The following is a 24,764-nucleotide window of genomic DNA, read 5'->3' on the forward strand; positions in this document are numbered from 1 at the left end:
ATTACAGGAGAACAGATAAAATACAAACCCGAAATCTTTCTACTGGGAATAATCAAAGGGAAATATACAAAGAAAATTAAGTACATATTAACACATCTGCTAACTACAGCTAGAATAGCATTAGCCCAATGCTGGAAACAAAATAATACCCCCTCGGATGAATTAGTTTAAAAAAAACCTTTGGATTGTGCAGAGATGGACAAATTAACACTGAAATTAAAAGATAAAGAAGAGTCGGAATATTATGAAATTTGGAACAATTGGTACAAATGGCTGCAAAACAAGAATAAAATTAATTAAGCCAAAAAGTATATATGTATTGAACTGTGTATAAAGGTGTGTAAATATAGAAGCGAAATATTATATACATTTACAGGTATGGTGACATAACAATGTTTATGTAATGACTGTAAGATGTTGTAGAAGGGAAAAAATAATTTTAAAAATCTGCTAATGAAATTGTAAGCCTCTTTTAGGGTATGTTCTTTGAGCCCAAAGGAAATTTCCATTTTAGAAATGATTAGGTAATACCAGTGGTGGGATTCAGCCAGTTCGCACCTATTCAGGAGAACCAGTTGTTAACTTTCTAAGCAGTTTGGCGAACCAGTTGTTGGAAGAAATCTCCTTTTGTTTTTCCCCACTTTACAGGGCTAATCTTGTAAGGAAGGCAGGAAGGAAACATTCTGGTGTTGTTTCTAGCCTCATCTTTATTGCTCTGCTTACAGAAACTGCCTCTCTGGTTAACCCTTATTACATTGTAACTATTAAGACGAAGCGCCCATTGACCTGAGTGACATTGAGTTGGCCACGCCCACACGGTCACATGACCGAGCCACACCTACCCAGCTGGTCATTAGGGCAGAGAACCGGTTGTTAAATTATTTGAATCCCACCACTGGATAACACTCATTCTTCTGTCCAGGAAATGAAATTATGGTAATTATACTTCAAACTTTGCAGGTAGATTTAAACAACAAATAATCAATTTTGCACTGACCCCAGACCATACCATGGAATTTGCTTTGTTTGAAGTGAGATGCAGCTTTGCTGAACTTTAACAATTCAGGTACTAGAGATCTGTGTTATCAACACAAATTAAACACCACAAACAAATCTGAGGTTTTTTTTTAACCAGCTCAAATGATTTTTTTAATTGTAACATTGCAAATAACTGAAATATTTAATGGTTTTCGTAAACAAACATATATTTATCTACGGAGCTTCTTAACTGCTTCGAATTACCCTCTCTTATCTCACACATTGGCTAAACTGAATCACTGCTTTGTTGCCAATTACCTCCAATAGACCGATTAGATCCCACAGATTAGGCCTCCTCCGAATTCCATCCACTGGCCAATGTCGACTGGCGACCACCCGGAGGAGGGCCTTCTCTGTGGCTGCTCCGGCTCTTTGGAACGAGCTCCCTGTGGAGATTTGGACCCTCACCACCCTCCAGGCCTTCTGCAAAGCCCTTAAAACCTGGCTGTTCTGACAGGCCTGGGGCTAATGAGTTTTTGTCCCCTCTCGAATGGTATGGTTGTTGAGTGTTTTAAATTGTGGTATTGTTTTGTTCGTGTTCTTTTTTCTTATTTGTAACCCCCCCCCCCCCCCCGACTTGGTTGTGAGCCGCCCTGAGTCCCTCCGGGGAATAGGGCGGCATAGAAATATAATAAACTCAACTCAAACTCAACACATTATTTTCCTCTTTAAACACCTGTACCTTACAGATAGTCTTCGGATTACAAACCCTCCTTCAGCAACTATTCAAAGTTCCTCAGAGTTCCAGTTGCTGCAGGGTCTCCGAGGTCATGTGATAGCAAATGGTCGGTGCTCAGCTTGCGATTACAACCTTGCAGTGTGATTGCAATTTCTGATATTCTTTGTGAGCTTCGGACAAGCAAAGTCAACAAGGAAGCCAACAAAAAGTCAGAAATTGTTCACTTTTTCGTCTTTCCACACTCTGTAACACTTGCCCCTAGCGCATGCGTGCGCGCACACACACACACTACCTATGCACACATCCACATTCTGCAGGTCCTGTCTGTAGCATGGCCTGCTCGCCTGGGACTTCCACATCTTCCCGCTTATCGACCTAGGGTTATAACAGCAAGCGGCACTGCCAGGATTCCCATGGCTAATTGATGTGGTCATGTGATATTGTGCTTTATGACAGCATCACTTGGCAATGGAAATTCTGGTCTCAATTGATGTTATAACACAAGGACCACCTGTACTTTGACATCTGCTTGATGCTTAGGGAGGAGGGTGGAAAGAAGGCCTAAGCTTCTTGGAAAGCTATCTCCTTGGCCATGCTTCTTTATGTTGTTACTCCTGATCTGTCTTTTCCAAGGTAGCTACAGCAGTTTGTCTAGGCACTCCATTCTACAGATCCTTCTTCCTCATTTGCATGCTCCTCAGTCATACGTCCGTCCTTCCTCCTGAGGTCCTTTTTCTAACTTGGCTGCCTGATTCCTCCACAAGGTTTAATTCTTGCTCCTTGATGTATATATTGCAGCTCCCATCCATGCAGAAGCTCATAGCATAAACACAAAACTACTTTGCCTGGTAAGGCTTCACCTCATAAATCTTGCCCTACAAGTCAGAAAGCCTTGCTCAGAGGGGTTCTTAATTAATTTAGGAACCTTCTGATGGTTTAACGGTCACTTTTCATACTATTGGCAAACAGAAAAAACTTGAACCTTGAGCCAAACTATAATTCAAGCTCAGTGGCACATGCATGATTAAATGCTCCCTTGAAAGCATTTAAAATACTTCTTCCCATACCTACTACCTACACATAGTAATCTGTTCTGAAACCCCTCGTCCTACACCAAAGCATGCCAAGACAAAGATACGTCAAGGATTTATTATCACACAGACAGGGCCTTGGCAGCAATCCAGCACAGTCCAGGCCTTGGCAGCAAGCCAGCACAGACAAGACGTTGGCCGCAATCCAGCACAGACTAACCTTGGCAGCAATCCAGCCTGCCAAGCTAGCCACAAGAGTTCTCCAGCTCAAGTGAATACGTTGACTCCTGCAAAGGGCGTGTGCACAATCATTCCTTTTATAGTCTTGAGAGCAGCCTAATTACCACCAGTTGAGGGCAATTATCTCCTGTAACTGCGTAACTGTTCCTTACGCCTATTAGCTCTCCATTGCCGGGCATCCAGGAACAACTCCCTTGTGTCCTCCCCACTGCTCCAATGCATGACGTCACGATCACACTCCCTTATCTCCTCTCCACTGGTCCAAGGCTCAGGCACCACCTGGTGACCAACCAGCCTCTCTGCGCCCTGCTCAGAGTCGGAACCTTGTCCAGGGTTCTCCACATCCTCCAGAGCTGACTCATAGGGCCCCTCGCTGTCGGAGTCTGGTGGCAGCTCCAACGACTCCTGCTGGGCCACAACAGTAATCTATTTTTCCAAATAACAGAGAAGCATAGTTTACATGGTGTAAAGGAATGGGTATGTATTTATGTATGAATTTATTATGCAAGAAGCGAGGGGTTGCCAAAGTGTATTCTGCAGGGATAACCAATGCCCAACAAGTCTCTTCTATGTCTAGATCAGCTCTTGATCAATTCCCCAGTCAAGATTGCCAGAAATATTTTTCCTGCACTCTTTATAATATCTAGAAAATAGCTTTTGTATGGCTTACCTCATCTTTCCTTCTTATTTCCCCGGTTGAGCTTTTCTCTTCTTGTATTTACAGAAGCACAATGGCCATGTGGATTATTTTCCTGGGGATTCTGATGCACTGCTCCTTCCTGGAGGTCCTGGCACAACTCCCTGCTCAGCCCGAAAACTGCTCTGACCAAACTCAGAAGATCAGCTTTAGTCACTCGTACAAGATTAATGCGCCTGAATCCTTTCAGTTCAAAGTGGAACCAGACCCGGGGCCTCTCCAAGACAACAATCACATGATGTTCACGAATGGTGAAGTAGATGGGGATGAGGAGCAAAACATTATATTCAGGCATAACATTCGGCTGCAAACTCCTAAGAGAGACTGTGAAGTCCTTGAAAAGGTTAAAGCTTTGCTGGAAAGACTGGAAAATTTAGAACTAGAAGTGGTACATCTAAAAAGGATCTGTAACCCACAAACGTGTTGTGGAAGAGGACAAGGTGAGGAAGCGAGTTGTGTAGCCTGTTGGCTGTATATTGTGCCCTATCATGTGCCTGACGCTTGCCTTATATCACCCACCAAACACTGGCTTGTTTGTCATCCATAAAGGGGGACCCAGATTTAGCATAGTGGATTTCAAGACTATTTGAAATTTTGTAAACAATTTCACCGGGTTTTGAGTTGAGTTGAGTTGAGTTTATTATATTTCTATGCCGCCCTATTCCCCGAAGGGGACTCAGGGCAGCTCACAACCAAGTCAGGGGGGGGGGGTACAAATAAGAAAAAGAGCACAAACAAAACAATACCACAATTTAAAACACTCAACAACCATACCATTCAAGGGGGGACAAAAAACACATTAGCCCCAGGCCTGTCGGAACAGCCAGGTTTTAAGGGCTTTGCAGAAGGCCTGGAGGGTGGTGAGGGTCCGAATCTCCACGGGGAGTTCTTATGCAGATTCACCCTATACCAGTGGTGGGTTTCAAAAATTGTTCAAACCTACTCTATGGGTGTGGCCTCCTTTTTGGGAGTGGCTTGCCGCCCATGTGACCGGATGGGAGTGGCTTGCCGCCCATGTGACCGGGTATGAAGATGCCAACGACACTTGTCAGAACCACCTTAAATTACCTCACACACAGCACACGCATGCATAAGAATATGATGTAAACTTGTTTTTTAAAAGGCATCTTTGGTTTGCGTTAAAACAACTTCAACACACGCAATGTTCTGATTGCACCACAAACGCAGTAGTCATCCTTACCTTTCACAGAGGCACTGAGTTTTATAAATATGAGCATGATAGTGTAGACTAATCCTATCCAAGGACCAGTGGTGGGTTTCAAACCTTTTTGGAACCTCTTCTGTAGGTGTGGCCTGCTTTCCGGGTCCACTGGTGGAACCTCTTCTAATCGGTTCAGTAGATTTGACCAACCGGTTCTACCGAATAGGTGTGAACTGGTAGGAATCCAGCTCTGCCCTATACTCAATAGAAATCCAGTCATCATCTTATTATTATCCTTAAAAGCAAAGCAATAGTTTTGCACATGTTGGCTTAGGGGTAAAAGATCTAGATCTAGTTCAAGATGCTTTTTGCTTAAAACTGGAACTCAGGCATGTAAACAAGGTGTCAGTGTTCATTATTCTTTTCAAGTGAGCGGGGATCTTGGTGCCCATGTGTCTTTTTTCTTCCATCCCCCCCCCCTATGTTCTGGACCCCTTGCTGAACAGGCGTGTCATCCTGCAGTGGCCATGGCACTTTCATCCAAGAGATCTGCAGCTGCAGCTGCGAGGAAGGCTGGGAAGGGCAGGACTGCTCCCAACCCACGTGCCCAGGAAATTGCAGCGGTCACGGGCGCTGCATTGATGGCCGGTGTGTTTGCAACGCCCGCTACGCTGGTGACGACTGCAGTCAACTCCTGTGTCCTGAGAACTGCAGTGGAAATGGGGTCTGTGTCCATGGGGTGTGCCAGTGTTACCAGGAGTTCACTGGAGATGACTGCAGTGAGAAGAGGTGCCCTAATGACTGCAGTGGCAATGGATACTGCGACAGTGGCGAGTGTTACTGTAAGGATGGTTTCATAGAGCTAGACTGCTCCAAAGGTAAGAGCCTTTCCCTGGCTGTCCCCGCAATGTTTTTTTTTGGGGGGGGGGTTCAAAAGTTTTATTTCTTTTAAAACAAACATTTCATTATTCCTCAATCAGTAAGACATCGGAGTACAATTTTTGTGTGTGTCAAAATAGTTCTAGTTTACCACCAAATTCTTGTCTAGCCTAATGTATACCCCTCCCTCCCTCCCCCCTCCCCCCAACCCCCCTCCTCCTTTCCCTTTTCTTTTGAACATCACTTGTCAGCTGTGACCAGGGGGGCATTTGCCCAGGCCCGCCTGGTGCACCAGTTGCGTCCCTACCTGAACCGGGAGGCCCTCACAACAGTCACTCGTGCCCTTGTGACCTCTAGACTGGACTACTGCAACGTGCTCTACATGGGGCAGCCCTTGAAGAGCATTCGGAGACTTCAGCTTGTCCAGAATACAGCCGCGCGAGCGATCGTGGGTGCACCTCGGTTCACCCACGTAACACCTATCCTCCGCGAGCTGCACTGGCTGCCTATTGGTCTCCGGATACGCTTCAAGGCGCTAGTCGTCACTTATAAAGCCCTTCATGGTATTGGACCTGGGTACTTGAGAGACCGCCTGCTGCCAATTACCTCCACTAGACCGATTAGATCCCACAGATTAGGCCTCCTGCGAATTCCATCCGCCGGCCAGTGCCGACTGGCGACTACCCGGAGGAGAGCCTTCTCTGTGGCTGCTCCGACCCTCTGGAACGAACTCCCCGTGGAGATTCAAACCCTCACCACTCTCCAGGCCTTCCGCAAAGCCCTTAAAACCTGGCTGTTCCGACAGGCCTGGGGCTAAAGAACCGTTGTCCCCATCTCGAATGGTATGACTGCTGTGTGTTTTAAACCATGTATTGTTTTGTGTCGTGTTTTTAACTTTGTCTGTAACCCTCCTTTCCCTGGTTTTGAGTTGTGAGCCGCCCTGAGTCCCCTTTGGGGGAAAAGGGCGGCATATAAATAAAATCAATCCAATCCAATCCAATTCCCCCCCCCCCGACTTCCCAGAACCCGTACACACACGGTATGGATTTTTAACAAACACAGTCTAAAATCTATTGAGAAAAAAGAAATAAAGAAATTAATGACATCTCTACGTTGACCTTAGCTTCTTCTTGCTGAGCTAACTTTAAACAATTTTAATCATTTCTGATCTTAAGCATAGGCTAACTGGAATTTCTTGGCCCCATATTTATTTTGTATATAGTCAATCCATTTTTTCCAGTCTCGTTTATGTCTCTCATTTGAGTGATCTTTAAGATATGCCGATATTTTAGCCATCTCGGCTAAATTTGTGACTTTCAATGTCCATTCTTGAGTTGCAGGCAAGTCTTCCTTCTTCCAGTATTGCGCCACCAACAGTCTTGCTGCCGTTATTAGGTGCAGAATCAAGGTAGTCTCTACCACTGTAAAGTCAGTACTTATACCTAGTAAGAATAACTGAGGAGTAAACTTTATCCTTCTTTTAAAGACATTTTGCATAATCCACCATATTTTTATCCAGAATGCCTTAACCTTTTGGCAGGTCCACCATATATGATAATATGTAGCATCGGCAGAACCACACCTCCAACATTTAGGCTGTACATTCGGATACATAGAAGCCAGCTTTTTAGGATCTAAATGCCATCTATAGAACATCTTGTAAAAATTTTCTCTCAGATTTTGAGCTTGTGTGAATTTCACATTTGTTACCCATATTCTTTCCCATGTATCCAACATTATTGGTTCTTCAATATTTCGAACCCACTTGCTGTCCCCGCAATGTTGAGGGACCTCCAAATGAAGATTCCATAGAAAGGCCATTCTGCCATTGCTTTTTCAACACACCCCATCTGGAACCGGGGGGGGGGGGGGGAGGAATCACATTTATACACATCTTCATCCTCGTTGCATGCAAGGTCAGGACATCTTTTGGCTTTTTGCCTTTCTTTTTACTGTAAGTCGATATGAGAACGCCTAGAAAAGTTCAAAATACGGAATAACCTTTGGGATATTTCACGGATTAGCATCTTGAATTTACTGTATTATTTCAAAAACTGGCTTGTATTTTGGGCAGAGCTCTCTCCATGCTTGGGCCTCAAGCAATTGCTCCTGTTATCGCCTCTCAACCTTAATTTGTTTTTTAGCCAAATATGGGAAGGTTTTGAAAAAAAAAACCTGTTTTCCAGTTTTCCAGAAATCTTTCCATCTTTTTAAAATATTATAATTACCTCCTGCCAATTACCTCCTCGCGACCTATAAGATCTCACAGATTAGGCCTCCTCCGAGTTCCATCTGCCAGTCAGTGTCGACTGGCAACTACGCGGAGGAGAGCCTTTTCAGTAGTAGCTCCGACCCTTTGGAACGATCTCCCCGTGGAGATTCGTACCCTCACCACCCTTCAGACCTTCCGCACAGCCCTCAAGATCTGGCTATCCCGTCAGGCCTGGGGCTAAAGATTATAATCCGTCCCCACCCGAATGATGAATGAATGTTGCTCTATTTTTTAATTATGTATGTTTTATACGTTATTGTATGTATCCCCTCCCACATAAGTTGTAAGCCGCCCTGAGTCCCCTCAGGGAAAAGGGCACCCTATAAATAAACTACTAAATACTAAATACTACTATAACTTAACCATTGTGGTATGTTGTATGTATGAGTAGCATACAATAAGTCCGAGCATACATATTGAGAGCTGTCTGAACTTATTCTGACTTATTCATGCACATTGTTAGGCTACAGGGTTTGCTAATTTGTGGCTCATTGTGTCAGCGTTCCAAGTATCATGTAGAATTAAATCAGAGTCCAAAGCAAAACGATACTTAAAAGTGGCGCAGTGGTTAGGGTGTAGTACTGCAGGCCACTTCAGCTGACTGTTATCTGCAGTTCAGCGGTTCTAATCTCAACGGCTCAAGGTTGACTCAGCCTTCCATCCTTCCGAGGTGGGTGAAATGAGGACCCAGACTGTGGGGGCAAGATGCTGACTCTGTAAACCGCTTAGAGAGGGCTGAAAGCCCTATGAAAAGCTATTGCTTTTGCTAAGTTCCAATTTAATAGATCAGACATCTTGGCATTATGCTATGAAATCCCAATTCTGGAAATTACATCAGAATCCCACCCAGTTAAAAGTTCATGATCTTGTCCCCACACCCACAATCCCTCACATGGTCCAATCTTCTTCTTCCACGCTAGCACCCACACCCAGCTGCTTCCGGTCAGGTGCAAAAGTGCGGAGACAAAAGATGACCTTGACCTTCTAGAAAGGAATTTTTTATTTTGAAAACAACACATTTTACCCCTTGCTATTCCCCCTCCCCCTTAATGTGAATGTGGCAGGCCAAAGATTCTTCAAGGAACCACTGCAGGCCTGACACATTGTTTTGCTCTAATTTAGGCAGCACTGTACATGTGGCACTATAACCGGAAAGACCCATTTTGTATGCTCTTGAAATTTGTTTTCAAGGGACCTGAAGCAACACTTATATATTGAACAGAATATTTATTACTGCTGCTATTATTTCCTAGGAATATAATCTGCCAGAAAGTGCTCTCCAATTTCTTTTGCATTGAATTGGGAGCTCTGCTTAATTTGCCATAGGATTTGTGAATACGAACTACATTATCCCTCCTTTCAAGGAATGCAGCTGAGTACTTCAAGAGTGCCAGTTTCTCTTCCAGGGAGGTTGATCCATTTCTAATCTACTTACTTTTTCTAAATTCTCTAATGATGAATGAAGTAACATAATGGACTCTTATACTGCATATCAATATTTATTGAACTGTCAAGGATTTTAACTGCCATTCTGATGAAAGAGTGTTTGTCGTCTTTACTTGGATAGTCACAGAAAGGCAAAATGCAAAAAAAGATACAGTTCGTATATCCTTGAAGAAAGATAACAGAAATCGACAATATTTCTTTTTGTTTTCTACAGTTGCTGTAAGTTACCTCTGAGCTCCTTCCAGTTGATCAAACATTTTGCCTGAAAAATGAAAGTCAACTTAAGATAATGCAACTTAAAATGGATATATATTTAGATTTAGATTTAGATTAGATTTATTTTATTTGTATGCCGCCCTTCTCCGGGAGGGACTCAGGGCGGCGAACAACTCAAAAGGGGAAAAGGGGAACATAGAACACAGTACAAGTAGTTAAAATAGCCAAGAATCACACAACCACACAAGTCGAGCGGGGAGGGGAACTCATCAACCCCAGGCCTGCCGGCAAAGCCAGGTTTTGACGGCTTTTCGGAAGGCCTGGAGAGAGGTGACGGTCCGAATCTCTGCGGGGAGTTCGTTCCAGAGGGCTGGAGCTTAAGGTGACCAGACGTCCCGCTTTTGGCGGGACACACCCGCCTTCCAACGCATTTTCCCGCGTCCCGCCCGCCTTTTTAAAAGGCACGCTTTTTTTGGCGCTTGCAGCTCCCGCCCATCAGCTGCTGGGCTGGCTCATTGTTCTGTTCTATGCTACCTACAAATTTAAGCCAGCCCAGCCTGCCGCTCATTGATTTAATTGGCCTGGACTCCAGCCAATCAGTGAGCTGGCTAGGATGGAAAACTTTAAGCACACACGAGGGTGCTTAAAATTTTCCATCCCAGCCAGCTCACTGATTGGCTGGAGTCCGCTTAAGCACGCCGCACAAGTTGTGACTCTCACGAGTCTCCATTTCATTTCGCCTCCGCTGTTTGTTTTTGCTGCACTGCCCTGGTGAGTAACTCCGGTGCCGGTGGGAATCGGGAGGCTTCGCCGCTTCGGGTGGGCGGCGGTGGCCTTTAGCAAGGGAAGGGAAGGCCTTCCCTTGCGAGCTACTCATGAGAGGAACTGGGGGGGGGAACCGGGCAACCTGAGAGAGGGGAAGAAGATCGTCCCTCCCCGCAACTCCTCAGATTTTGGAAGCCGGGTGTGTGTGGAAGGCGGGGTTTTTGAGGAAAGCGCTTGGCCATCCCTGTTAGCCGCAGCCCCAGACGGAGGAGTGAAGCCCGAGCTTTCATTGCCGTTCCCGCCAGTCGCAGCGGGGAAGCCGGCATCGGTGACTCCGAGGTGCGCTAACTGAAATGCGGTCTTCCTTTAGTCTCTGCTTGCAGTCTCTGGGATGATCGTTGGCGGGTGGGGGAAGCGAGGGCGCAGCTGAGCCGGGGAGGCAGAGATGAGAAGTGAGGGCTAAAAATGCAAAGCGCGCCGAAGAGAGCAAGCGAAGGATCCCCAAAGCGAAGGACGGGCGGGTAGTGCTTGACCAGCATGTGAGAAGGCAGGCTGGAAGTGGCCGCGGAAGGGAAAAGAGGCGGCCACGTGTATCGGTTCTCCTTGTGGAGGTTCGTAGCAAGGGTCCGCTGGCAGGTAGGTTTGGGCGGGGCGAAGGCCTCAGTCAAGGGAGTGAAAATGGGTGGGGAGGAAATGGAGCCGAGCCCGGGGAAAGCAGGGAGACTAGCCGCGAGGAAGCCACGGTGCCTGCCCTCCAGCTCAATGGATACCTGGCCGGTAAACTCATGGTACGGGCGAGGGTTGGCCGGCTGGGGGTGGGGGTGGCTGCTGCCGAGGCCTCCAGCCATGCAATCCTGGGCGGGAAGGCGAAGGTTAGCTCCGGAGCTGCGGAAGACCGTTGCACCGGGAGGCCTCCGCCCTGGGGATCCCCTGCTCCACCCATTCAGATTAGCCCCAAACCCAAAGGAGCCTGGGCGCAGGGGTGAAGGCCAGGGATGACGGGGTTTGGGCGCTCGGAAAAGGAAGGGGTGATCTCCCCCTCCATTCGTCTGTCCCGCTGCAGAGCTCCTCCCAGGGGAGGGGGAGGCAGCGAGTGCGCTGATCCCCGTTTGCAAGGGAAGCGCCGCTGCCCACCCAAAGCCTCCCAATTCCCACCGCCGGAGTTACTCACTTACGTGAAGCTGCCCGCCCTTCCCTTTTTCTTTAAACGAGCTTCAGTTTCCAAGCGGGGAAAAAAGCTTTATGTGCCAGCATTATTGAGTTCCTCATCAATTGAGATCCACCCACGATCAACTGAGGCACCTGCAAAGCAAAGGCATCACATCGCCACCACCCATGTTCACGAGGCGCCAGGCATCGCAGGGCACAGAGGAACTCAGCAGACAGACGGGAGACCGGGGGGTGGGGGAGGAAGAGATCCCGTCCAGGGTAGGCTCTCCGCTTTTCCCTCTTTTTACCCTGGATGGGATCTCTTCCGTCCCCCCTCCCCCGGTCTCCGTCTCTCTGCTGGGTTCCTCTGCGCCCCCCAACTGGCAACGATCAATTCCAGACCCTCTAACTGGTAAATAGACCTGAGGCCATAAGTGGAATTGGGGTCCGTGGGGTCCGTGCAGGGAGGAGAAGAGAGATTCCTCCCAGCACGAACTCCACTAACTAAAGAGCTTTCACATGGAGGGAGGAATCTCCTGTCCCCCCAGCTCCCTTTCGCCCGCAGCAGAGATCAGGCGGGCCAGAGGAAGCACTTTATTCAGTGGATGCGTGCAGGGAGGAGGGGATATATTCGTTCCTGCGCATAGTCCACTGATTAAAGTACTTGCTTTTGCTCGCCCGAGCTCTGATGCCGGCAAAAGAAAAGTCCTTTCCTTCACCTGAATCCCGCCCGAGCTCTGATGCAGGCACCGTGGGGTCCGTGCAGGGAGGAGAAGAGAGATTCCTCCCAGCACACACTCCACTGACTAAAGGGCTTTCACGTGCAGAAAGAATAAACTGACAGTTGGTCGGAGGGAAGGTGGGGGTGGGATGGCAGCTGAGTGTCCAAGGAAGCCAACCCAGACAGGCATCGCAGGGCGCAGAGGAATCCAGCAGATAGACGGGAGACGGGGGGGGGGGGGAGAGGGAGGAAAAGATCCCATCCAGGGTAGGCTTTCCGCTTTTCCCTCTTTTCACCCTGGACGGGATCTCTTCCTTCCCCCCTCCCCAAGTCTCCCCTCTGTCTGCTGGCTTCCTCTGCGCCCCCCAACTGGCAACGATCAATTCCAGACCCTCTAACTGGTAAATAGACCTGAGGCCATAAGTGGAATTGGGGTCCGTGCAGGGAGGAGAAGAGAGATTCCTCCCAGCACGAACTCCACTGACTAAAGCGCTTTCACGTGGAGGGAGGAATCTCCTGTCCCCCCAGCTCCCTTTCGCCCGCAGCAGAGATCAGGCGGGCCAGAGGAAGCACTTTATTCAGTGGATGCATGCAGGGAGGAGGGGATATATTCGTTCCTGCGCATAGTCCACTGATTAAGGTACTTGGTTTTGCTCGCCCGAGCTCTGATGCCGGCAAAAGAAAAGTCCTTTCCTTCACCTGAATCCCGCCCGAGCTCTGATGCAGGCACCGTGGGGTCCGTGCAGGGAGGAAAAGAGAGATTCCTCCCAGCACACACTCCACTGACTAAAGGGCTTTCACGTGCAGAAAGAATAAACTGACAGTTGGTCGGAGGGAAGGTGGGGGTGGGATGGCAGCTGAGTGTCCAAGGAAGCCAACCCAGACAGGCATCGCAGGGCGCAGAGGAATCCAGCAGACAGACGGGAGACCGGGGGGGGGGGAGGGGAGAGGGAGGAAAAGATCCCATCCAGGGTAGGCTCTCCGCTTTTCCCTCTTTTCACCCTGGACGGGATCTCTTCCTTCCCCCCTCCCCAAGTCTCCCCTCTGTCTGCTGGCTTCCTCTGTGCCCTGCAATGCCCGGCGCCTCGTGAACATGGGTAGCGGCGATGTGATGCCTTTGCATTGAGGTTGGCATGTTTCCAGTGGTGCTCTGGGAGGAGGGGGAATGATGGAGGGGAGGACGGCGGCGCGGCGGCCCGTGCCTAGAGCGGAGCCAAAAGAGGTCCGTGACGGTGGCTCGGAGCAGAACGGGAAGAAAAGGCGCTGCAGGCCTGGGGAGTGGGGGAGCGGGAGGAGCGCTGGTGGTTTGTTTTTGGGGTGGGGGGCGTGACGGGGAAGGGGGTGACTGCGCGGAGAGGCTCAGAGGCAGACCGCGCAAGCTCCCTTTCCCAGCGCACGCCCCTCTCAGCACCGTCCCCATCGACTGCCAGGTGTATCCGCCTCTGAGCCTCTCCGTTTTGTTCCGAGAACGGGCTGCTTGGTGAGAGGAAAGGGAGCTCCCTGGGAAGCGAGAGCAGCGAAGAGGTGATGCAGTTGCAGAATTCCCCGACACTCGCTTTTTTAAAAAACCCAGCCTACCTCGTAGGGTTGTTGTTACGGGGCTAGACTAGGAAAGGCAGCCTCTCTCCCGTTTTCGAGAAAAAGTAAGGATGTCCATCTGGTAAAACAACCACCTGTGCAATTTGGTGGCGATCCGCGAACGTTCAAGCCATGTAATGCGTGGGAAGGCATAGAATAAAGTTAGCATACTTGAAGTGAAATAGGCTTTGGTTATGTTTAGGTTGCATTAGCTAAAATGTGCCAATACCGTCCTTGTTGGTAAGAATTGTTGTCATGTTAGAAGAATGACTAAGGCTGACAGCCTAATCTACTCTGTATTAAATAAATAAATGGATGGAAGGAAATGAAAGAATACAGAAAAGGTTGGTGAGGCATTTAGTGGCCTATGGATGAGAATGGTGGCTGTTTAGTAAGAAAATCTGTTTGGAATGTGCATATATATTCATATGTGGCCATAGCAAAATAATAAATAGAAATAAAAAAGCATGAGTGATTTTTACTGTTTTTGATGAAAGTGAGAGGATTAGAGAAGGCTTGGTGCAGCAAGGATCCCACTATCTTACCATTTTATTTTTCTTTATGTACACTGAGAGCATATTCACCAAAGACAAATTCCTTGTGTGTCCAATCACACTTGGCTAATAAACTATTCTATTCTATTTTACTCTACTCTATTCATTTCTATTTCAATTCTAACAAGGAGTTTAGCTTCTCTCTCTTGAAAATGTAAGCTGGCATAAGGCATTATAATGCAAGTCTCAAACAGTTCATTTAGTGACCAAAGTTACAATGGCATTGAAAAAAGTGTCTGATCACCATTTTCACACTTAGCGACCATTTTCACACTTAGCGACCGTTGCAGCATCCTCATGGTCACGTGATCAAAATTTTGATGTTTGCAACAGATTCGTATTTATGATGGTTTCAGTGTCCTGGGGTCATGTTTGACAAAATATAAAATTTTTAATCAAGCGCCCCCCCCCCCCCCCCCGGTCAATGGTGTCCCTCTTTACCAATCTGAAAATCTGGTCACCTTACTGGAGCTGCCACAGAGAAGGCCCTCCCCCGGGTAGTAGCCAGGTGGCATTGGCTGGTAGACGGAACCCGGAGGAGGCCGACCCTGTGTGATCTAATGGGTCTTTGGGAGGTAATTGGCAGCAGGCGGTCTCTCAAGTACCCAGGTCCAATACCATGAAGGGCTTTATAAGTTATTAGGTCCTAGATCTGCACTTCACCATCTGATGAAAATATTCCAGTTCTGAAGGAATTGGACACTCTGCTGCTTAATGCATGAAAAATAATGTCAGCAAATATTTATTGTCAACACTTGTGCCACTAATTATTTAAAAAATGAGATGCTGTGGCCTACCTATTGCTAAGCAGATTATGCAGATAAAATGAAACGTGATATGCCTCGCTCAACTCACAGGCTGCATTATTTTAAAATCTTCCCATTGTTTCCCGACAGTGCTTCCCCCGTGGAATATCCATCTCCTTAAAACCACCGAAAATTCCCTAACCATTGGCTGGGATAAGATAACAGATGTCGACTACTACCTCATCAGCTACTTTCCTGTCGGGGAAAAGGCCTTGATGAAACAAATACAGGTGCCCAAAGATCAGACAAATTATGAGATTCGGGGTCTGATTCCTGGCACAGAATATGTAATCACACTTCGCAATGTAAAGAAGGAAATCCACAGCGAACCAGAACTCCTGCAAGGTAGCACAGGTAGGACACTCCAATTACCTTTCCACTATCTTTGAACCTGCAGGGTCTTCACGTCAACAGAAGGCTAAGTCTTTGAAAAAGTAATCATACAAACATTGCTTCTTAAGAAAATGGTACCCAATATGAATGATGGTTCTTTGAATGAACAAATGTCTGAATGGTAGCTATTTCTAACATTTTGACCCAAGTTGGATTCCAATGTCCTACAGAAAAAGGAAAGTAACTGATAGGGATCAGCTTAACTGTAACTCTCTTTGCAATGTTTTTATCTGCTTACTTAATTTATCTTCTTCATTTGTTTCTTTCCTTGGTTACCTCCTTACCCAAAGTGAGGCCAGAGGGTGCAGCCCCTCTAAATGGAGTCACATTTCATCCCACTATGATGGGGAGGAATCATGTGCATATCTATGACATGTCAGTGGGAGGTTCCCTCTGAAAAGTAATTGTTTAAAGACAAGGATTAAAGACAAGAATGATCACTGATTGAATACTGTAGCAGATGGTGCTAATATTCTGTCTGAATCCAGTTCCCTCATGATTTCTCCAGAGTTTGTGGTAGATTGTTTTCATGACCACAACCACAGCCAAGAATTACATGAGGAGTAAATATCCATGGTCTAAATTAGTTTCCCTGAGGATTTGAAAACTGTTTTCCAACTGCATGTTTTCTAAGGTCCCTTCTCCTTTCTCGGGGTTTGGAAAAAGGCAAAAACTCACAAGTAAAGATCAAAATGAAGCCTTTCCTTCCATCCAATAACACTTAGACAAAGTCCCCACTGATAATCATGGATTGTTTTGATACCTGTTGTATGTATGGAACAGTGGTGGGTTTCAAATTTTTTTTGAACCTACTCTGTGGGTGTAGCCTCCTTTGGGGGAGTGGCTTGCTGACCATGTGACCTGGTGGGAGTGTCTTGCCGGCCATGTGTTTTCTTTCTTTCTCTCTCTCCCTCTCTCCTTCCTTCCTTCCTTTTGTCTCTCTGTCCCTTTTTCCTTTTTTTCTTTCATCTCTCACTTTTTCTTTTTTTCCTTTTTTTATTTATTCCTTTCTTTCTCTTTCTCTTTCTCTCTCTGTGTGAGTCTGTGTGTGTGTGTGTGTGTGTGTGTGTGTGAGAGAGAGAGAGTGGTGGGTTTCAAAATTTTTTGGAACCTCTTCTGTAAGTGTGGCCTGCTTTCCGGGTCCACTGGTGGAACCTCTTCTAACTGGTTCGGTAGATTTGACGAACTGGTTCTACCGAACCAGTGCGAACTGGTAGGAACCCACCTCTGGTATGGAAACATATTTTTGGGGATGAGGGGAGGATCTCAGGAAACAGGCGGGATGGAACTTCCCCTGCCCAAAACTCATGTTTTCAGTCAAATCGGTGTTTTAAGAAGTGAATTTGTCATGTACTGAATGCAGGCTTTTTTATTGTCTCATAAAATATAATCCTACTGGGTGCTTTTGAGGAAGAAGGGATCAATTCTCACTCTAGGATCCTCTTGTGCTGCAACCAGGTATTAAAATAATTAATATTGTGAATAATGATTTATTAAATCATTAATATTAGTGAATACTGTACTATTTTAAAACCTACTTGTCATAGTGAGGATTTGGGATAATATGCACAGTATTTCCATTTGTGTGAATGTCATGTGTGTGTATGGTTATGAATAAGGTTTGGAAGCGGTTCTGTCTACTTTACCTATAGATTGTGTGTCTGAAAGGAGTGATAGTTAAAAAAAAATAAGATGGTGTTCATGTCCACATCATCAAAGACTCATCCCCTTTCTCTAATCATAAAATGCACATATGATTAATGAATATTAATCCTAATCAGTTCAATAGGATGCATTCAGTGAGATGTGTTTGTTTGCATATATAAAATATTAATACTACTTCAGACTTGATATCCCTTCCTGTGGATGCTCCTGCATGAAAGACTATCTTTGATGGTAGGCAGGCTTAGCTAAATTTACAGAATAATAGAATTGGAAGGGACCTTGAAGCTCTTCCAGTCCAACTATTTGCCACTAGTCAGTGGTGGGATTCAAATAATTTAACAACTGGTTCTCTGCCCTAATGACCAGCAGGGGAGGTGGGACGTGGTGGTCGTGTTACTGGGTGGGCGTGGCCAACTCAACATCACTCACGTTGATGGGCGCTTCACCTTAGCTGTTACAATGTAATAAGGGTTAACCAGAGAGTTTGGAGTTTGGAGTTTGAAGTTTATTCAATTTGTAGGCCGCCCTATTCTCCGAAGGAACTCAGGGCGGCTGAACAAAGCCAAGGGAGGGGAAATTACAAAAAGTAAGACAAAGACAATCAGACAATACAAACAATTTAAAAGCACAACAGACACAGCAAATTCGATTAGGGGGGGGGGAATTCAACCCCAGGCTTGCTGGGACAGCCAGGTCTTCACGGCCGTCCGAAAGGCCTGAAGGGTGGAGAGGGTCCGAATCTCCATGGGGAGCTTGTTCCAAAGGGCCGGGGCAGCCACAGAGAAGGCCCTCCTCCGAGTAGTCGCCAGCCGACATTGGCTGGCAGATGGAATACGGAGGAGGCCTAATCTGTGGGATCGAATGGGTCTGTGGGAGGTAATCGGCAGAAGGCGGTCTCTCAAGAGGCAGTTTCTGTAAGCAGGTCAATAAAGATTAGGCTAGAAACAACACCAGAATGTTTCCTTCCTGCCTTCCTTATAGGATTAGCCCTATAAAGTAGAAAAAAAGAAAATGAGATTTCTTCCAACAACTAGTTCGTCGAACTGCTTAGAAAGTTACCAACCGGTTCTCCCGAATAGGTGCGAACTGGCTGAATCCCACCACTGCCACTAGTAGGTTGTATCCCTCTGACTTAAGCCAGGGGGGCAAATGGGTGAGGAGCAATGGACATAAAAAAGGGTCAAGGCTTTGATCACATAGTTGTGGCCACTATCTTAAGTCTCTTCAGGCACCTAAGTCTCTAAGAATTAAATATTAAAACTTTCTAATATTATGGGTAAGAAGCATAATATAACCCAATCATTTAATTACTGTATTGATACCAAATTTACTTTTAAGAAAAGTTTCATATTATACCATATTTTCTTTTAAGCCTATAAAAATGTGTGTTTTTATTTTATTTTATACTGTATTGCTGCTTTTTGTTTCTCTATTTTATTTTAAGCTCTGGCCTGTAATAAGGCATTTTTTGTCTGTCTATAAACTGATGCTACCTTTAGATGGTCTTTGGTCCTCAATTATCTATAGTGTTGTGATCTTCCTAAGAAGGAGGACTAACTCAAATCCTGACATGACCCTAATTTATCCTAAAATAAGTTTATCCTAAAACTGCAGGCCTCTCTAAGCGGTTTACAGAGAGTCAGCATATTGCCCCCAACAATCTGGGTCCTCATTTTACCCACCTCGGAAGGATGGAAGGCTGAGTCAACCCTGAGCCGGTGAGATTTGAACCGCTGACCTGCTGATCTAGCAGTAGCCTGCAGTGCTGCTTTTAACCACTGCGCCACCTTGGCTTATACTGAAGAAACATTTATTTGTACAATATTATCAATATCTAAAAGGATCCAAGAGGGAAAATGGAAATAAACATAATTATATTTATAGAGATATATTCAGGAGAGTAAACATGGTTTGGGGAAAAGTTTGTTTGGTTGCTACAACAATGCGAAGTGCTTATGAATTTGTAGAAAATGACTGCCAAAATACCAAAATTTATTTGCATTAGTTGTAGGCTAATACAAAAATTAGATTTTTGCTTTGTGCAAATATCAATTCAATTGAGGAGCCGAGGTGGCGCAGTGGTTAGACTGCAGTACTGCAGGCCACTTCAGCTGACTGCTATCTGCAGTTCGGCGGTTCAAATCTCACCGGCTCAAGGTTGACTCGGCCTTCCATCCTTCCGAGGTGGGTGAAATGAGGACCCAGACTGTGGGGGCGATATGCTGACTCTGTAAACCGCTTAGAGAGGGCTGAAAGCCCTATAAAGCGGTATATAAGTCTAACTGCTATTGCTATTGCTAATAGTAGATTTTGGGAAAGCTGCACGTATAAATTCACCCCTTTGATTACATAATTCTCCATATTAAAAATGTCCTTACAATCAACATTCCGCACAGAAAAGCTTGGTAATTGTAGCCTTGGAGTCTTCTTTGTCAATGTTCATTCTAGATGTTTCTACAATTGGGCATATCTGGGTGACGGACGAGACGGAGAACTCATTAGAAGTGGAATGGGAAAATCCAGCAGCAGAAGTGGATTACTACAAACTGAGGTTCGGTTCTTTGTCTGGAGAGGAGGAGGAAGTAGTGGTTCCTAAAAGTAATGATGTGAAGAGCAGATACATCATCACAGGTAAGCAATCAATGTGTGCTTATCCAGAATAAGGGCAATTAATCTGTTCCTTTGGTACCAAAAGCTTGGCTGAGCAATTGCAGGAACGAAAAACAGTTTTTGTTTTCAGAGTTAGAGTTCTTGTCTCTATTTTACTGTCTTGTTATCTGCTTTCCATTTCTGGGATAGAGGTCAATTTCCTTGGAGAAGAAGCCTCCAACAAGGGCTTTAGACTAGTGTTTCTCCACCTTGGCAACTTCAGGCCTGGGGCTGTTGAGTATTCCAGCCCCATTTGATGTAATGGATGCTGTGTTGATTTTAATTTTGTAATTTTAAATGTTTTAAATGTTTTTATTGTTGTTTTATTTGCTGTGAGCCGCCCAGAGTCCCTAGGGAGTGGGCGGCATACAAATACCATCAAAGTTTGAAGTTTGAAGATGGTTGGCTGGGCAATACTAGGAGTTGAAGTTCACATATGGTAGGGAGGCACATCTAAAACATGTGCTTCACTTTGCCTACTCCTCCATTTGAAGCTTACAATATTTTATATAGGTTAAAACACAGAACATAGATGGACACTGCAGGAGGCAACCAGAAGCCCTGACACATAATTGGTTTCCAAAGAAGCAGTTTCTAAAATGCTTATAAGAATCAAAGTCTCTGTTTCCTCCTTTCTGTCCAATTCAATTCTAAAGTCCCAGAGCAATTTAACTTCTTCATTTTCTATGACTTTCATCATCATCATCATCATTATCATCATCATCATCATTAATCATCGCACAGTCAGCCAGATGTTCAGCCTGGGTTTGGCATCTCTGTCCACCTATTGTGTCCCTACCAAGGACCTGGGGTAGACAAATATGGATGTTTGATGGTGTTACATATATTTGTCACAGGATGGAAGCTGTTCCAAGTATATTATTGTTAATGTTATTGTTGGTGTTATCTCTTTTCATCAAACATGAAACTCAGTCAACTGAACATTTAAAAATGTATCACAAATATCATTGACTGGCGCTAATGATTGATACATGTTGATGCCAGCATCCTAGGTATCAACCAAGCATCTTCTTAAAATGTATGAGGATGAGGATGATGATTAACCATTGCACAGTCAGTCAGATATTCAGACTAGGTTTGATATTTTTGTCTGCCTATTAATCCTTAACAAGGGCCTGGGATGATGATGATGATGATGATGATGATGATGATGATATTCTTGTTGGACTTAGTTGATTTATACTTGCAGAAGGTGCAGGATAAAATGGGGAGAAAGAGCCATTTTGGTCTTTGTTGCTAAAGACACAACTCTCTCTATTCCTGTTTTCTTTGTCCAAGCTGTTTTTGAACATAAGTTTAATACTATTTCAAAGTACACTAAACCTGTCTCCAAATGAAATTTATCATCTGAAATTTAGGCTACCCCCTAGACAACATTTCCATTAAACTACTGGACTAATCGATTGTCAAAAGTTGCTTCTCCAGACCCAAGCCATGATTACAAGATTACCAATGGATATATATATATATATGTGTGTTTTTTTTAATTTGTGCTGATAAATAAATAAAGGGAGACTAGTATAGATCTATTTCAAGCTATTTAGCTCTCATCAGCTAGCCATACCCTTACTGGGATTTGAACCTGGGCTATGTTTCATACTAGGCAAACTTCTTAGCCATTAGGCCACAGGCTCTTATCCATTATCAGCGAAGCCAGGGTGAAAGGTATCTATTAGATTTTTACAACCCCTGGTAAGCCCCAATTATGGGAGGAAGCTAACTGCCCAGGTTCAAATCCCAGTAAGGGTATGGCTAGCTGATGAGAGCTAAATAGCTTGAAATAGATCTATACTAGTCTCCCTTTATTTATTTATCAGCACAAATAAAAAAAACACAAATATAACAAAGGCAACAGTAAAAATATTGGGTTTCTGTCGTGATGGACTCTTGTGACGAGCCGATTGACAGATGTTGGAAGCAGTTAGCTTCCTCCCATAATTGGGGCTTACCAGGGGTTGTAAAAATCTTATATATATATTGCTAGCTGGTAATGTCTGATGGAAGGGGAGGAAAGAAAAGTTAAGGGAACCCACAATTTTCCGTCCTTAATATGTCTCTTATACAATCTGTAGGATTTGTTCCTATGAGTATCAGTTCTACTCAATCTGTATATCAGTAAAAAACATATATTGTATAAAATTCCAGATGCCTTTTATGATCTGCTTCAAAGGAAGCTGACTTTGAGAAAATACTACAGCCTAAGAGACCTCTCAATGCTCTATTAAACTGCAAATAGTCTTAGACAATTTAAAATCCACTAGAATGGAAACAGTTCAATAGTTCTGGTATTGCTACAATAAAGGGTCTGTCTTGTGTGGCTATAAAGTGGGGCCTATGATGAAAACTGCAGATTGCAGCCCTAGACTTAACAAAATATTTTTTTAATAGAATCTGATACAAAACATTAATGCATTACATTAACAGCTTCCTTGAGCTCAGAAACAGTTGAAAGATTATGTAATTATTTTGAGTGCAATAATGTAGAACCAAAGTGAAATTTTATTCTTCCTCAAATATGTCATCAAAGTATTACTCTGGACGTATTATCGAAGAAATGCAAAAAATGTAATTTAAAACTTGTCCCATTAAATTTTGAAAGAAAAGGGAATAAAAGTACAATGATGTCAAAGACCATTTTATCATTTCCCCCCCTGTTTCTTCTGCCCATAGGCTTGAAGCCAGGAACCAAATATAAGATCACTGTCATATCTGTGAGGAATGAGGCTGAAGGGAAGCCATCTTCTGTACATGGTTGGACAGGTACAAACTGAAAGCTTTTTTGTAGCATAATGACATCATCACACAATATTCCAGCACAAGCACTATTGCTCTTCACAGCTGTCTCATCAATTGGCCATACAGTTGGATTATCCTGAGACTGCCGCTCCGCCCATTCTTTCCAATCCCATTTTAATGAAAGCTAGTGTCCAGGAAGAAACAACACGCATGCCAGAAAGGAAGGGGATTATCCCAGTTAATTCTGGTCCCAACCTCTGTGAGTTGTATGGTTGGTCTGCAGAGTCTTGACATGTATGGAACGTCTGTCTGTGTGTATCTGTGTGTGTCTGTGTAGGTAGCAAGGGCTTTGGGACAATACCATTTGAGATTAGATGTGCAACTCTGTGATCAGGAAGGTTTTTGCACAATCCATCTTGTGGTGCCCTTTCCTCGACTGCATGGCCTTCACATGGTCATTTATGACCCTTAATTGGACTATTGTAAGCTTTCTGATCATCTTCTCCTAAATTTCTGTTATATATTTTAGGGAGAAACTTCCCCACTTCAAAGTTCATTGGCCCTGAATTCTATAGTGAAACTTCCCCAAAGAAATCCACATACCGAAATCCACATTGTAGGATTATATTCAGGGGTGTCATACTCAATTTCATTGAGGGCCGCATTAGGGTTGTGTTTGACCTCGGGGGTGTGGGGTAGGTGTGGGTGGGGTGGGCATGGCCAGCTCAACGTCATTCATGTCGGGGGCAACTGTGGTGGCCCAAGTGCTCTGTCAGTGAAAACAGGCTATTGAGCTCCCGTTTCAGCTGGGATGGCCTCCTGCAACCCTCTGCCAGTGAAAATGGAGCTTGCCTACCCGGCTATGCCCAGCCTGAGCTCTGTTTTCACTGGCAGAGGCATCTTTGGCTGGTCTTTGGCTGTTTCCAGGGTGGCCCCACAGGCCAGATCTAAGCATCCCGTGGGCCAAATCCGGCCCCCGGACCTTGAGTTTGACACCCCTGCTCAATGCTAATAATTAAAATAAATGCATGAAGAGGAAAATGCATCTATGTTAGCAGGTCAAATTCCCTACTGTTATATCTTCAGTTATTAGTCTGAAAACTTGGGCATGGGGTTGTCATGATGACCACCCTTTTGGCCTTCCAGCCTTTGGAAACCATTTAATAATTTAATTTAATTATTTAATTATTTAATAATTTAATTAATTTAATTTAATTTAATTTAATTTAATTTAATTTAATTTAATTTAATTTAATTTAATTTAATTTAATTTAATTTAATTTAATTTAATTTAATTTAATTTAATTTAATTTAATTTAATTATTTAATTTAATTTAATTTAATTTAATTTAATTTAATTTAATTTAATTTAATTTAATTTAATTTAATTTAATTTAATAAATCGATTTGTATGCCGCCCAATCCCGAAGGACTCTGGGCGGCTTACATACAATAACTACTATTAAAAAATTAAAAAAAACATATAAAATACAATATGAGATAAAAACACAACATGCACTCAATTATGGAGGGGCTGGAGTTCAGCCCCAGATCTGCCGAAACAGCCAGGTCTTAATTGACTTACGGAAGGCCAAGAGAGTGGGGAGGGTCCGGATCTCAGGGAGTAGCCCGTTCCAGAGGGCCGGAGCAGCAACAGAGAAGGCCCTCCCCCGGGGAGTCGCCAGCCGACATTGCGTGGCTGACGGTACCCAGAGAAGGCCCACCCTGTGGGTTCTTACTGGTCGCTGGGAGGTATGTTGCAGGAGGCGGTCACGAAGATATCCAGGCCCTAAGCCATGTAGGGCTTTATAGGTAATCACCAGCACCTTGAAGCTTGCCCGGAGACCGATGGGAAGCCAGTGAAGCTCGCGGAGGATAGGTGTAACATGGGTGTATCTAGGTACACCCAGTATCACTCGCGTGGCTGCATTCTGGACCAATTGAAGTCTCCGAATACTCTTCAGGGGCAGCCCCATGTAGAGCGTAAAAATGTATCAGAGATTAACCCAGGTTGCTTTGACTATTTCAGATTAAAACATCAGGATGTTATGTGTTTGTACATTTGTA

At 44.8% G+C, this 24,764-nt stretch overlaps 1 protein-coding gene across 1 annotated transcript in view; it reads left to right on the plus strand.

Annotated features, from left to right (window-relative positions):
- Positions 1-3,719: 3,719 nt before the first annotated feature.
- TNN (tenascin N) overlaps positions 3,720-24,764 on the plus strand; it is a 51,693-nt gene continuing 30,648 nt past the window's right edge. Inside the window, exons 1-5 of the mRNA XM_087726444.1 lie at positions 3,720-4,125; positions 5,354-5,725; positions 15,324-15,587; positions 19,740-19,922; positions 22,632-22,721. Coding sequence (XP_087582570.1) covers positions 3,720-4,125; positions 5,354-5,725; positions 15,324-15,587; positions 19,740-19,922; positions 22,632-22,721 — 1,315 coding nt within the window. The remainder of the gene's footprint in view (positions 4,126-5,353; positions 5,726-15,323; positions 15,588-19,739; positions 19,923-22,631; positions 22,722-24,764) is intronic.

This window comes from Thamnophis sirtalis, unplaced genomic scaffold (assembly GCF_051295495.1).
Source record: "Thamnophis sirtalis isolate CommonGarterSnake01/CBP01778 unplaced genomic scaffold, rThaSir2_p1.2 scaffold_12, whole genome shotgun sequence".
In the NCBI taxonomy this organism is placed as follows: domain Eukaryota; kingdom Metazoa; phylum Chordata; class Lepidosauria; order Squamata; family Natricidae; genus Thamnophis; species Thamnophis sirtalis.